The 13,488-nt window shown below is 45.1% G+C and overlaps 1 protein-coding gene across 1 annotated transcript in view; it reads left to right on the forward strand.

Annotated features, from left to right (window-relative positions):
* ABCF1 (ATP binding cassette subfamily F member 1) overlaps positions 1-13,488 on the forward strand; it is a 43,047-nt gene that overhangs the window by 11,441 nt on the left and 18,118 nt on the right. The window contains exons 8-17 of the mRNA XM_060239201.1: positions 792-863; positions 1,991-2,089; positions 2,441-2,509; positions 3,760-3,879; positions 4,969-5,067; positions 6,700-6,822; positions 8,056-8,156; positions 8,580-8,665; positions 10,724-10,863; positions 12,270-12,418. Coding sequence (XP_060095184.1) covers positions 792-863; positions 1,991-2,089; positions 2,441-2,509; positions 3,760-3,879; positions 4,969-5,067; positions 6,700-6,822; positions 8,056-8,156; positions 8,580-8,665; positions 10,724-10,863; positions 12,270-12,418 — 1,058 coding nt within the window. The remainder of the gene's footprint in view (positions 1-791; positions 864-1,990; positions 2,090-2,440; positions 2,510-3,759; positions 3,880-4,968; positions 5,068-6,699; positions 6,823-8,055; positions 8,157-8,579; positions 8,666-10,723; positions 10,864-12,269; positions 12,419-13,488) is intronic.

A 13,488-nucleotide genomic window follows, 5' to 3' on the forward strand; every position in this document is an offset into this window, starting at 1 on the left:
TGTAGTGGTTAAGTGTGTGAACTCCTATTTGGGAGAACCAGGTTTGATTCCCCACTCCTCCACTTGCAGCTGCTGGAATGGCCTTGGGTCAGCCATAGCTCTGGCAGAAGTTGTCCTTGAAAGGGCAGCTGCTGTGAGAGTCCTCTCAGCCCCACCCACTTCACAGGGTGTCTGATGTGGGGGAGGAAGGTAAAAGAGATTGTAAGCTGCTCTGTAACTGAGATTTGGAGTGGAGGGTGGGGTAAAATCCAATATCATCATCATCTTCTAAAAAGAACTGAATAATGCTTTTTTAAAAAAGACCAGCCAAATATAAGGCAATTCCAAAAACATATGGCAAATGCTGAGGATGCCCATTCATGGTGGTCCACTTTGGTGCACTGTGCCTACTGAGGGTGCTCTTAATATTGTTGTGAGAGAGACTGCAAATAGTATACTTGGGAGAATGAAGTCCTTGTAGTCCATTGAGCTCCAAAGTCAGTACTTGATTTCTAGTGAAAAGGATGCCAGGGTTTGAAAATGTCTCTGGTTTAGAAGCAAGCAGATAGTACTGTCCTTGGTACACCAATGGTCTGACTCAATAAAAGACTGCTTCATGTGTTCATGGATTCTGCACCCCCTCCCCCCCCACACACACACATTTTTTAAAATCTCGGATACAAAAGATTCCTCCTTAGGTATTTCTAATGCAGGACTGCTCTAACAGGTAGAAGTGTTTCTTAATGCTAGTTTAGTGGGAAAAGGAAAAGATACAGTGAGTATTCCTGGCTTTCTTTGTGTGTGTTTTCTAGCAGGGGGAGGAGGAGGAGGAGGACATAAAGAGGAAGAGCAGAAAAAATGAGAAGAACAAAGGAAAACAGCAGGTGTGGTTCCTGGCTTTTGTTATGTAGAGGGAAAAATCTTCACTCACTTATTTCCTGTTCTTTGCTGTTGCGAAGAATGACATTGTTCTGAGATGTAGTGACTTGGGTAAGTCTGTGTGTCTGAACACACAGTCTTTCTATGGCAACCTGCATGCCTGAGCCATGTTAGCGCTTACTCCTCAGCTCTCACATGACCAACATTGTTGGCCTTAAAGATGCCACTTGACTCCAACTTCATTCTCTCACATGACAGGGTTCTTTGAGCTCTGAATAAAAGTGCTTTTAAGTCTGCACTGGGGAGAAAACCGGGAGATAAAATAAAGAAATGTAATAAATGAATGGATGTCGATTTCAACCATGCACTTCTCTCACTAGTGTATGTAATTTTCTTACATTCACTCATTATTCAGGGCGTGAAGTTTTTCAGTGAAGCTGAAACATATCAGAAGGTATTTAAGCTGTAGAGAAACCAAGGGGAATTGGCAGGTAGGCTGAGCAGGCTTGTTAATAGGAGTCAGGAGTGGATGGGTCATGAGTAGCACAAAACCCCATGCATGAGCATGGAGAAGTGGCTACATAGACGAAAGATGTGGATGCACAAAAGTCCCCACCCCCTAAGCCTTTGGAGATGCTTACTGTTTGAGGGGAAGTGTATAGGAATCTTCCCCTTCCTTTGTGCCAGTCTTTCCCTGAAGTGCAAGTGGAGGGTTGTGCTGTGGAGCTCTGCCAGTTCTTCTGTCTTGTTGCATTCACTGCCCTGCCCCATCTTCTTGTATGTTTAAGGGCTGTGTGGCCAAGATGAAGGGAAGATAATCTGCTCCATTAAATCCTTCCATGTGCAGTTCAAAGGATCCAGCTCTAACTCCCCCCCCCCCCCATTGACAGTTGTGAGGAGAGAGCCACTAGTGACAGAAGGAAAGAAAACACGGGGAACTTTTGGCTGAAAACTTTAGATACAGATTTAAAAAAACTGAGGATTTTTCAAATCTCATTTGTGTTCGAGGCCTTGGAGAGGGGACACCCCTTTCTTTCCCCTTCAATTTCAGTTTATTGGTGTGTTGCTGTTTGGTTTTGACTCTGTCTCTTTGTACATCTCAATGTTATTCTTTTTTTCTCTGTTGCCTAAGAGAGGAGGCCCCGCCTTTGCCATCCTGGCTGAAAGTGACAATGAGGAGGAGGAAGAGGAAAACAGTGAAGAAGCCAGGAAACCCAAGGGCAAATCAAAGGTAGGTGCAAAGGAACCTCTAGGAGATTTCAGGCCTGTAAGAGTGTTATGATCAGATGATGAGTAGATAGGGAAAAGACTCACTGGGTTTTGTGCCAGATTGGCACAACGGCTGCTTCATCTTGGACGCATGCAATAAAATTGGGTCTTCCCTTTGTTTCCCCAAAAACTGCATTTGTGTTTTATCTGGGCATCAGATTGCTGAACTGAGCAGCTGATCAGCTCTTCTTGAGCCACCACCACCACCTTCTTGAGCCACCACCACCAAGGCTAGCAGGGAAGGGGGAGATGGTCCTCTAATAGCAGCCTTTGTGCATTTCTCTGCCTTATTCACAGCGTTCTGTTCTTTCAGACAGTAAAGAAAGAGGCTGCTCAACCTGATGAAGCTGGGGAAAAGGCCAAAGGAAAGATGCCTTCCAAGGTATGGGAACCTGAAGATGAGGCCAAAATCTGGCCCACAGCTGGGGGCGGGAGGGGGCAGTGCTGGCGGCCTTAGAGGCTGTGTGGAGCATAGGTCAGGTCTGCTGCTGAGTTTCTCACTACTGCTAGCTTTAGGTGCACCTGAGCGATTGAAGTCTCTGCTGCCTTTTCTGTCATCACATTGGGCCAGCTCTTCAAATAGGGAAATGTGACAAGAAAGGGTGGCTCTGTAAGAACAAAAAGAAGAGGAACACATTTCTTCCAAAGATTTTTATGATATTGCTGCGCTTTTAAAACTGAGACAGTGAACTTGCAAGGTTGTCTTCTTTCCTTTTTTTAACGAGCTCCTGCATTCATCACTATCTACCACCTTTAACTTACCCTGAAAGGTGTACCCAAAGTATTAGGAACTCCAAATTAAATAGTTTGTATAGCTTTTGAGCTGTCACAGAGCATCATTTTGGGGTGTATTGCAGCTACAGCTCAGGTTGGGGAACCGGGTGTGGAAGAGATAAATATCTTTGCCTGTTGTGAGGAAAGAATGATGGCAGGGTGGTGCTTACAATTTCCATTTTTTAAAAAAAACCCAAAATTTGTAGTGGTAATAAATCTTTACCAACTGCCCCCAGCCCCCATTATTTCACTAGGATCCCCATTATGTTTTTGTAAGACAAAATCTAATTTTTTTTCTCGCTCTTATGTGGCACTCCCAATGGCTTCCTTTCATGCTTGCTGATGAGCTCCAAATCAGCATAGCGTTTGCTTATGTTACTACACGTATTCTTCACTTTGTCCACCAGTCACTTTGTCCAACTGGCCATCTTGTGTGCTTCTGACTTATTTGTGCTTTTAGTGGGGGAGATCAACCACAAATTGAGAACCATCCGATAAAGATGGATATGTACATGTTTAAGACATTTCTATCCTGCCTTATTGCCTGGACTCAAGGCAGCGGTACACATGTTTGGAAAGCAATGATCCCTGTTTGGAAAGCAATGATTCATTAATTCTTTCCCAAATCCTCTTGTAGTCCTAGTTTTTAATGATATATCCTAAATCACAGAATTTTTTAACAAAAATTCCTCAGTCCTGCTTCTTGAGTTTTCTACCTGAGAATGACAGTTGCTCAGACTGGAAGATTCTCAAAAAGGCGGGAAACCTGCCCCTCACCTTAGTCTTGGTGAGGCTGGGCAACAGACTGGCTGAGGTAATCACTTTTTAATGTTTTTCCTGGTTTGTTGGGTTCCACAGAACAAGTTTGCAGCTCTGGAAGCCGAAGAAATGGATGAGGAAGAGAATGACAGCTACGGTGATGAAGATGAGGAGGAACCTGCAAAGGGCAAAGAGAAATCTAAACATAGCAGCAAGGCAGTAAGGAATCCTTCCCTGTGTCAGGAGACATGGCTTAGTTTGAACCCAGCACCAGCTGTTTAACTGAGCCGTTCATATAGCATTTGAATACATGCAGGTGAGGGTGGGGGGGCGCTTGGGGATGAACTTCAGCATGCCTCCACTGCTCCACTGTGTGTTCTTTCTCTGCCTCTGTCTTCTGTCCACCGTAATAAGGTGTGCTTGCAAGGGAATGTATGTACACACATGTTGGTTCATGCAAAATACTGTACAAATAGGGACCATAAAGCTTTTTTCTGCACTCTCCTGCTTAAAACTGAGACCCAAATACCTCTGTGCCATAAAACTCCCATCTGCCTCCTGCCAAGACAGTGTGTGTAGGACATAGTGTGGACTAGCTCAGTAGCTCCCAACCTTTTTGGCACCCAGGACTGGTTTTGTGGAAGGCAATTTTTCATGGACTGGTGAGGGGGGACAGCAATGGGTTTTTTGCCCCCCCCAGGCTGCCCCCCCAGCCCGCCTGCAAGGAGAGGCAGCTTTGAAGTAACATTGTGTTGCCTTTTTCATCCCCCCCTTCTGGGTGGCCAAGGGGGTGGTGGGGCTTTTCTGCTTCGCTCCAAGGCTGCCTCTCCTGCAAGGGAAGCAGCTTTGAAGCAAGGCCCCACTGCCTCTTTCAACCCCCCCGGGTCCCAGGCAGATGAAAGGGGTGGTGTGGCACCTATGCTTTGCGGCCTGGCTGCTAACAGGCCACGGACCAGTACTGGTCTATGGCCCAGGAGTTGGGGACCCCTGAATTAGCTAAGCAATGGGGGAGGTAAACTAGTGGCTTCTCAGCCTGTGACCTACACAAAAATGTTATTCTGGCAACTGCATCATTCCTTGGTGAGCTAGAGCACGTTACGTGGAGGCAGTTTTCAACCTTATAGACATTCCAGATGGGTTCCACAAAGCTGAACCCTGTGGACTTTCTACCAGATAGAAGTAAGAGAATGGGCAGGAGGCTTACTTTGACACTACCTGTCCTGAGGAATAATTTCCAAGTAGTAAGTGCTTTGGAGTTTCCTGCCTGACGCCACTTTGCTAATGCACATTTGTCTGTAAATACTGTAGCAATCAGAGGAGGAGGAGGAGGAAGAGGACGAGGAGAAGAAGGAGGATGATCCCTATGCCCACCTCAGTAAAAAGGAAAAGAAAAAACTCAAGAAGCAGGTTAGTTTTATACTGGAGGGGAAGGGTGTTGGATGGAGTACACACGCACACACACACACTTGTTGAAGAATAGGACTCAAGATCCATGCAGTGGTCACTTCCAGACTAGATTACTGCAATTCGCTCTGCGTGGGCTTGCCCTTGAATCTGATCCAGAAACTCCAATTGGTACAGAATGCGACAGCGTGCCTGCTTGCTGCAGTGCCTATGCGGACATGCATGCAACCAGTGCCCTGCCAGCTGTACTGGTTACCAGTTGAGTACCAGATCCGGTTCAAGGTTCTGGTTCTGACCTTCAAAGCCCTGAATGGCCTGGGTCCAGCATATCGACAAGACTTCCTCTTCCCGTATACCCCCCAGAGAACCTTATGCTCCATGGATCAACATTTGCTGGTAATCCCTGGCCCAAAAGAAGTCCACTTAGCCTCAGCCTGGGCCATGGCATTTTCTGTCCTGGCCCCTACCTGGTGGAACCAGCTCCCTTTGGAGATTAGGGCCCTGCAGGGACAGTTGCAATTCTGCAGGGCTTGTAAGACAGAGCTGTTCCATCAGGCATTCAGCTGAGACAGTGGACATTTTGTTATTCTGTGGCCTCCCTGCTGCAGGGCCCCCATGAAGTAACTCTGTCAACCCATTTATCTTATACCAGCTGGGGGATGTATGGAAGGAATGGAGGCAACTGATACCACTGACTGCTGAATTTGAGTTTGTTTTTAGACTGTTATATTGTCTTTAGATTGTATATTGTTTTATTATATATATCTAATTTTAACCTTGCATTATTGGACTGTTGTTACCCGCTCAGAGCCCATTCGGGAAAGGGCGGACTATAAATAGAAATAATAAATAATAAGAGCAAAAGCTAACTTCTCACTTGAGAAATTATGCCATATGTTGGTGAAATCCTAGAATTGCTGCCAGGCAGCTGAATTTTTTTGGGGGGGGGGGGTGAGTCAGAGGCCAGTTTTCAGGGGGGAAAGCTGATAAAACTACTTCAATGTAATCTAGTAGTCTAGATGATTTATTTACATATTAGGCCACACCCCCTGACAGCCTGAACTGCGTTCCTGCTATTTAAAAAAACCCCTTAATTATCTATCTACACATACCAGTAAGGATAATTGTAATCTTTAAACAATGTCAGAACATATTTAAACATTAAAAATATAATAAATCGTGGTAACAGGAATTACTCGAAATAGTCTCATTCTCTACAAGATATTGTAGAACAGGTAACCAAATGGATCGGAAGCATCTTTGATAACTCTCCAGGTGTGGCATAATAGAGTGACTTGTGATTCTAGCATTAATGAAATGGTCCCAAAGTTTATGCCACATTTGTAGGGTAGGGGCTGTTTTATCCCTCCATTTAGTTGCTATACCAATTGAAACGAAGAGGAAGTGTTGAGAGAGAAGCCATGCCAGTCAGGCAAGAACGTGGTCTAGTTAGTTAAAGGTCACTGTTGTAGAATCATGGGATGAAATTTTGGTGATGGAGGCCCTAGTGGAATGATGCTTGGGAAGAACCGGCTTTCAGGCTGTACAGAGGTGGCTGGTAAAGGGTAATGAAGAAGGGATAATGGGGTCGCATTTACTGGTGTTTTATGACTGGGGCTCTCCTTTCCCCATCAGATGGAGTTTGAACGGCAGGTGGCAAACCTGAAAGCAGCCAATGCAGCAGAGAATGACTTCTCGGTATCGCAGGCAGAAATGTCCTCCCGGCAGGCCATGCTTGAAAATGCCTCTGATATCAAGGTACCAGCTTCACATTACATTCCGCCTCCCCTGCCTTTTTCTCTTGTGAAAGTAATTTCCTTCCTTCCTTCCTTCCTTCCTTCCTTCCTTCCTTCCTTCCTTCCTTCCTTCCTTCCTTCCTTCCTTCCTTCCTTCCTTCCTTCCTTCCTTCCTTCCTTCCTTCCTTCCTTCCTTCCTTCCTTCCTTCCTTCCTTCCTTCCTGTTGCTCTTTACTGACAACCAGTTTGGTGTAGTGGTTAAGTGTGTGGACTCTTATCTGGGAGAACCAGGTTTGATTCCCCACTCCTCCACTTGCACCTGCCGATGTGTCCTTGAGTCAAGTCGCAGGTTCTCACAGAACTGTTCTGCTCAAGAGCAGCTCTGGGAGAGCTCTCTCAGCTCCACCTACCTCACAGGGTGTCTGTTGTGATGAGGGGAAGCCGCTCTGAGACTCCTTTGGGTGGTAAAGGGCAGGGTGTAAATTTCCTCCTCCTCTTCCTCCTCCTGCTGCTTCTACTACTACTTCATAACCCAAGAGGATTCCTAGGTATAGGATATGGCTCAGTTCTGTCTGCATCCTTCTTATGTGTGCAAGGCATCATAGAAGGAGTAGTGATTAGGTTGTGGGGCAGCGGGGAGTCTGGATGGGGGAAGGGAGGGTGAGTTGGTATTTTCTTGCTTGCCACTTCTTCCTCTTTAACAAACCTGAGCCTTTGAATGTTGCATCTTTTGACCACATAAAGTTTTATTATATATAACTCCTGGCTGTATTACAGGAGGGCAAGTGACCTTTCTGTGTCTTTGCTCTGTATAGCAGAAAGTGGTGTGTGCCATAACCAGGGAAAGGCAGAGACTGAGCCTTTTGGCAGAGAAATGATGGACAAATGAAGGTGCCAGCAAGCCTTTAGAAAAGTCTCCTGTCTCTTCCAAAGAAGCTTAATAGGAGATTAGATATTAGAGTTCAGTAGCACCTTAGAGGCTAGAGGCACTTAATATAGCAGGGGTGGCCAACGGTAGTGCTCCAGATGGTTTTTTTTTGCCTACAACTCCCATCAGCCCCAGCCAGCATGGCCAATGACTGAGGCTGATGGGAATTGTAGGCAAAAAACATCTGGAGAACTACTGTTGGCCACCCTCGTAATATAGGATTTAAATCAGTTGATTTTCTTTTAATCAAGCCTGCTGCCAGGAGAGTAGGTAGAGATTGGTCATGCTAGCCATCTCCTAATATCATCTTCTCCCCTTCCATTACAGCTGGAGAAATTTAGCATCTCGGCTCACGGCAAAGAGTTATTCGTTAATGCCGATCTGTACATTGTGGCTGGGCGCCGATACGGCCTAGTGGGGCCTAATGGGTAATTATATGAATGCCTCTGCCGTTTTGTTTCTTCCTTTATCCAGTGAGGGAACCAGGGCTTTTTCTTGTAGCAGGAACTCTTTTGCATATTAGGCCACACCCCCCCATTTAGCCAATCCTCCTGGAGCTTACAGTGGGCCTTGTACTAAGAGCCCTGTAAACTCTTGGAGGATTGGCTACAGCAGGGGTCATGACCTAATATGCAAAGGAACTCCTGCTACAAAAAAGCCCTAGATGGAACCATGTGAGAAGATGCTACACTGCAGGGGGACTTTTGTTGAGGTGTGTGTGAAATGGAATGGGGGTATCTTTTATTATATTAACATATTTATTCTACTGTGTTGGGCACTGTGGTTACTGTGAGGCCCCTTTTCCCTTCAGACAGGCACAATAACGATCTTTTCTCCCCCACCCTTTTCAGGAAAGGCAAAACCACCTTGCTGAAACATATTGCTAACAGGGCTCTGAGCATCCCTCCCAACATCGATGTGCTGCTCTGTGAACAAGGTACAGGGGTTGGGTGGGAGAGTCTTCCTTTGTTGGTCTCCACAGTATGTTCATGGTGGATTTGAAGGTGCAACCTTCAGCAGTGTTCCTTGTAAGCTGTGTGTGTGAGCAGCTTCTCAGGAGCACAGGAAGCCCCTCTCAGCAGCAGCCTGAAGCCCTGCAGGCTCTTGTGCTGTCCATTGTCCATTTTAAGATTACAGCAGTTATTTTCTGCTCAGGAGGTGAACTGCTCCACTCAGTAATGGGATAAATTAGAGGGAACATTGGCCTCCAGAATACCATCTGGGCAGGAACTTGGAGGGAGGATTTAGAAGAAGAATTGCAGATTTATACCCCGCCCTTCTCTCTGAATCGGAGTCTCAGAGCGGCTTACAATCTCCTATACCTTCTCCCCCCACAACAGACATCCTGTGAGGTGAGTGGGGCTGAGAGGGCTCTCACAGCAGCTGCCCTTTCAAAGACAACCTCTGCCAGAGCTATGGCTGACCCAAGGCCATTCCAAAAGGTGCAAGTGGAGGAGTGAGGAATCAAACCTGATTCTCCCAGATAAGAGTCCGCGCACTTAACCACTACACCAAACTGACTCTATTTAGAAATACCAGAAGCAGCAATAGCACTGTACACACCCATGAACAGCATTGTGCACACCCAGGAATACATAAGGCTGCCTTACACTGAATTAGACCATTAGTTGATCAAAGTCTGTATTCTGTAGTCTGATTGGCAGCAGATCTTCAAGGTCTCAGGTTGAGGGTCTTTCACATCACCTCCTGCCAGGTCCTTCTAACAGGAGGTTCTGGGGATTTAACCTGGGACCTTCCTCATGTCATTCAGATGCTCCACCAGTGAGCCACAGGCTCTCCTCACTGTAGAAAACAGACTCTCTTAATAACAGCTTCAGAACAGGGGGGGAGGGGATTAGAGTAATGTTTTTACATTTTTAATTTTAATAACAACTTTATTAGAGAGTTGCAAATATACAGATAACAGTAGCAGATTATAATTATAAAAAATTCAACATGCATATAACCGTTGGGTAAAAATTAATTAAAATTAAGGAAGTAGGAAGAGAAAATCCAATATTATGTTGAGTTGGATTGTAGTCATTATAACAATATTTAGACAAATGAAAAGGGAGGGGAAAAGAAGGAAAAGGAAAAAAAGAACTTTGACGGCCCTTTTCAATATATGACATTAATAGCCTGTAATAAACTACTCATTTCTTCTTTGGATGCTAAATATTCTTAAAAGGAACCAGGTAGCCACAAATTTGGATTCGTATTGATCTGTGGTTTATGTTTTTACATTTATGTACCCTGAATACAGTATCTGTGCAGTGTGCTGGAAAAGTGACTTCTGAGATTTTTTTATTTGTGTGTGTTGCCTTGAGTTTGAGGCGACAAGGCAAGATAGAAATGTTTGAAATTTAAAAAAACCCCAACAACAATTGGAGAGCTAAGCAGGCGGAAGACCAAACCTGACCAAGCAAGAAGCATAAAGCCATGGTTTGTAGGGAAGTTTGTATTTTTATTTATTCAACTTATATCCTGCCCTCCCCGCTGAAGCAGGCTCAGGGCGGCTTACATTCCACAAAAAATCTTATAAAAACCAGTATGGATATAAACCCACAGACATAAAATATAAAAATACATAATAAATAAAAACATAAAACAGTATCAGGTGCTATTTTGATCTTAAAATAGAATATATTAATGTGTTGTTAATGACGGTTAGCTGCCAGTTTACTACTAGATGTTCTATCAGGAGAAAGGTCCTAAAGTCACAATTGTGCATTTGAGGCAGGCCAGATAGTTCGATATCTGTTGTTATGGGCCAGATGGTTCGATATCTATTGTTGTCTGTTGTCATTGATCTTAATTAACAAATGCCTGGCAGAAGAGCACTGTTTTGCGTGCCCTGTGGAACTGTGGCAGCTCTCACGGTGTCCTAACCTCCAAAAGTTATTCCACGTGCAGAGTTCCAGATCACCCTGGAGCTAAGCCTAAAAGGTAGAGGGTCTTGTGCTGTCCTTCACTGTGGTCTCCTTCACCCTTGCAGAGGTGGTTGCGGATGAGACCCCTGCAGTGCAAGCTGTGCTGAAAGCTGACACCAAGCGGTTACGGTTGCTGGAGGAAGAGAAAAAGCTTCAAGCACTACTGGAGAAAGGCGATGATACTGCTGGAGAGCGGCTGGAGAAGGTAGGCATGGACAATTTGCATCATTGCATGTAATGTATGATTAAGTGAATCTTTGCACAGGGAGTTCACATTGTTGGGATGAGCTGAAGTCCGATAAAACAAAGAAGGATTTTGTATCAGTAAAGCCCTTTCTATTTCCAGAGCAAACAGCCGCTTCTCCGCCAGGTGTAGATAGCTTTGATGTGAAATAAATTCCTCTGCCACTAAAGTTCATTACACATTTCAAACGTTTATATAACTTTGGATTTTCTTGGTGCTGACTGAAGCGTTGGCTTAGACTGAACCTCCTTCCACATTTCTGACCATTGGTGTGGTTCCCGTGTCTATTTTACATTAAGCATTTTTATCCCACTTTTCTTCTCATGTCTGCGAATTTAAGCACCTTGCAAAATTTTTAAAAATACAAGTTAACCTCTCTCTGTCCCTCTCTTGGTGCATTCAAGCTACACTAAATTAATGTGTTTTACATCCGAATTTTTGCTATCCTTATACAGTAAATATCTGGATGTAAAACACATTAGTGTAGTGTGAACGAACCGTCAGTCAGTCTGTCTGTCTGTCTCTCTCTATCCTACAAGACAATACAATTCAGCATTTGGAGTGGAACTTCTAACATAGAAAACTGTTTATTTTTTAAAAAAAACATGTGTCTAGCTTAATACAGTTCTGGAAGACTTCAAAAGCTTGCATGCTGTTTTGTGTCATAACTCTGCCTTGCAACTCTTAACCTTCTAACCAAAATGTAGGGCTGGCTGAAGTTCCGCAATGGTAGCGACAGCCCTATATGCTCAGAGGTACTCTGTGAATGAAAAAGGATTGTAGTACAGTTATATATTATGGCTTGTGTGTTGGGGGGCATTGCATAGGGCACACAGTGTACACATGAGGCTCTTTTGGTTGATGGGAACTGTGAACCTATCCAACTGTTAAGGTAATCTTCTGAGGCTCTGCTTTGATACCCCTATCTTCTGAGAGATTAGGCAGGTGGCAACCCCTGAAGAGGGCCTTCTTGGTCATGGCACCAAATTTCTGGAACTCTGTCCCCAGGGGAGATTCATCTATCCCTTCCTGTTGCTGTCTTCCGCCAGCGGGTGAAGACTTTTTTGATGGTTTGGCATTTTCCCAGTGTTTCCTCCTTTCTAACCAGTGTTTTTATGTTTTGTATGCATTTTAACTTTGCTTTTCAACCCCTTTAAAAGTTGTTTTAATGATGATGTATGTTGGAAGGGAGATAGATTTTAATGGGGGACCCTTGTAAGGGCAGAAAGGCAGGATGTACATTTTGTAAGTAAATAAATACGTTGTTTCAGAAATCCCCTATGTACAGAGTTGGTAACATCTGTCCACTCCACAATCTGTTCCGTTGTTGGTTTCCCATCACAACATGCTTCTCCTCCCATCCCCAGGTCTATGAAGAGTTACGGGCTACAGGAGCTGCTGCAGCTGAGGCCAAAGCTCGGAGAATCCTGGCCGGTTTGGGCTTTAACCCAGAAATGCAGAACCGACAAACCAAGAAGTTCTCTGGGGGCTGGCGTATGAGGGTCTCCCTGGCCAGGTAACTGTTTGAGGTAGAGATGGAGAAACAGCAGATGGTTTTTGTCCTGATACGGATAGCTCACGTGGGTCAGATCTCAGTAGCTAAGCAGGGTAGGCTCTGGTCAGTACTTGGATGGGGAGATCACTGAGGAAGCCCAGGGTCATCACTACACAGTGGTGGGTAATAGCAAACCATTTCTATTCGTCTCTTCCCTTGAAAACCCTACCAGGTCACCATCAGTCACTGTGACTTAATGGCATGCCCACACACACATGCATTAACTTTTGACCATGTTCTGCCACAAGCAGCTTTGTTTTCAAGTGCTTCCCCCACCACCAGCACTTTAGAAGATGAAGACAGAAGATATTGGATTTATATCCCGCCCTCCACTCTGAATCTCAGAGTGGCTCACAATCTCCTTTACCTTCCTCCCGCTCAACAGACACCCTGTGAGGTGGGTGGGGCTGGAGAGGGCTCTCACAGCAGCTGCCCTTTCAAGGACAACCTCTGCCAGAGCTATGGCTGACCCAAGGCCATTCCACTTTATTTTTTTGAGATGGATTACCATTATGTGTGATGGAATATTGCGCTTATCAGCCAAGCTTGCTGTACCTTTTCATGCCTTTTCCTTAATGTCTTTCTGTTCAGAGCTAGACATACAGATACCCTGACCACTCAGAAACCTGTCTGGGTTTGTTTCCTTTCTTTGAAAGAGATTGCCTCCTGAGACACCGGAGGGATGGTGCCAATTTGATTGGAATCTCCTGGTTCCTGATAGAACATAAGAGAAGCCATGTTGGATCAGGCCATTGGCCCATCCAGTCCAACACACTGTTTCACACAGTGGCCAAAAAACCTCGTGCCATCAGGAGGTCCATCAGTGGGACCAGGACACTAGAAGGCCTCCCACTGTTGCCCCCCAAGCACCCAGAATACAGAGCATCACTGCCCCAGACAGAGAGTTCCAGCAATAAGCTGTGGCTAACAGCCACTGATGCATTGCCCACAACCATCAGACTGGTCTTGCTTCAGATTCGAGAAGCTCTGCCTGAAGCTTGAGAACGGCCTTCTCCTCTTTGCTTCAGTAA

The sequence above is a fragment of the Heteronotia binoei genome, chromosome 5, assembly GCF_032191835.1.
Source record: "Heteronotia binoei isolate CCM8104 ecotype False Entrance Well chromosome 5, APGP_CSIRO_Hbin_v1, whole genome shotgun sequence".
Lineage (NCBI taxonomy): Eukaryota > Metazoa > Chordata > Lepidosauria > Squamata > Gekkonidae > Heteronotia > Heteronotia binoei.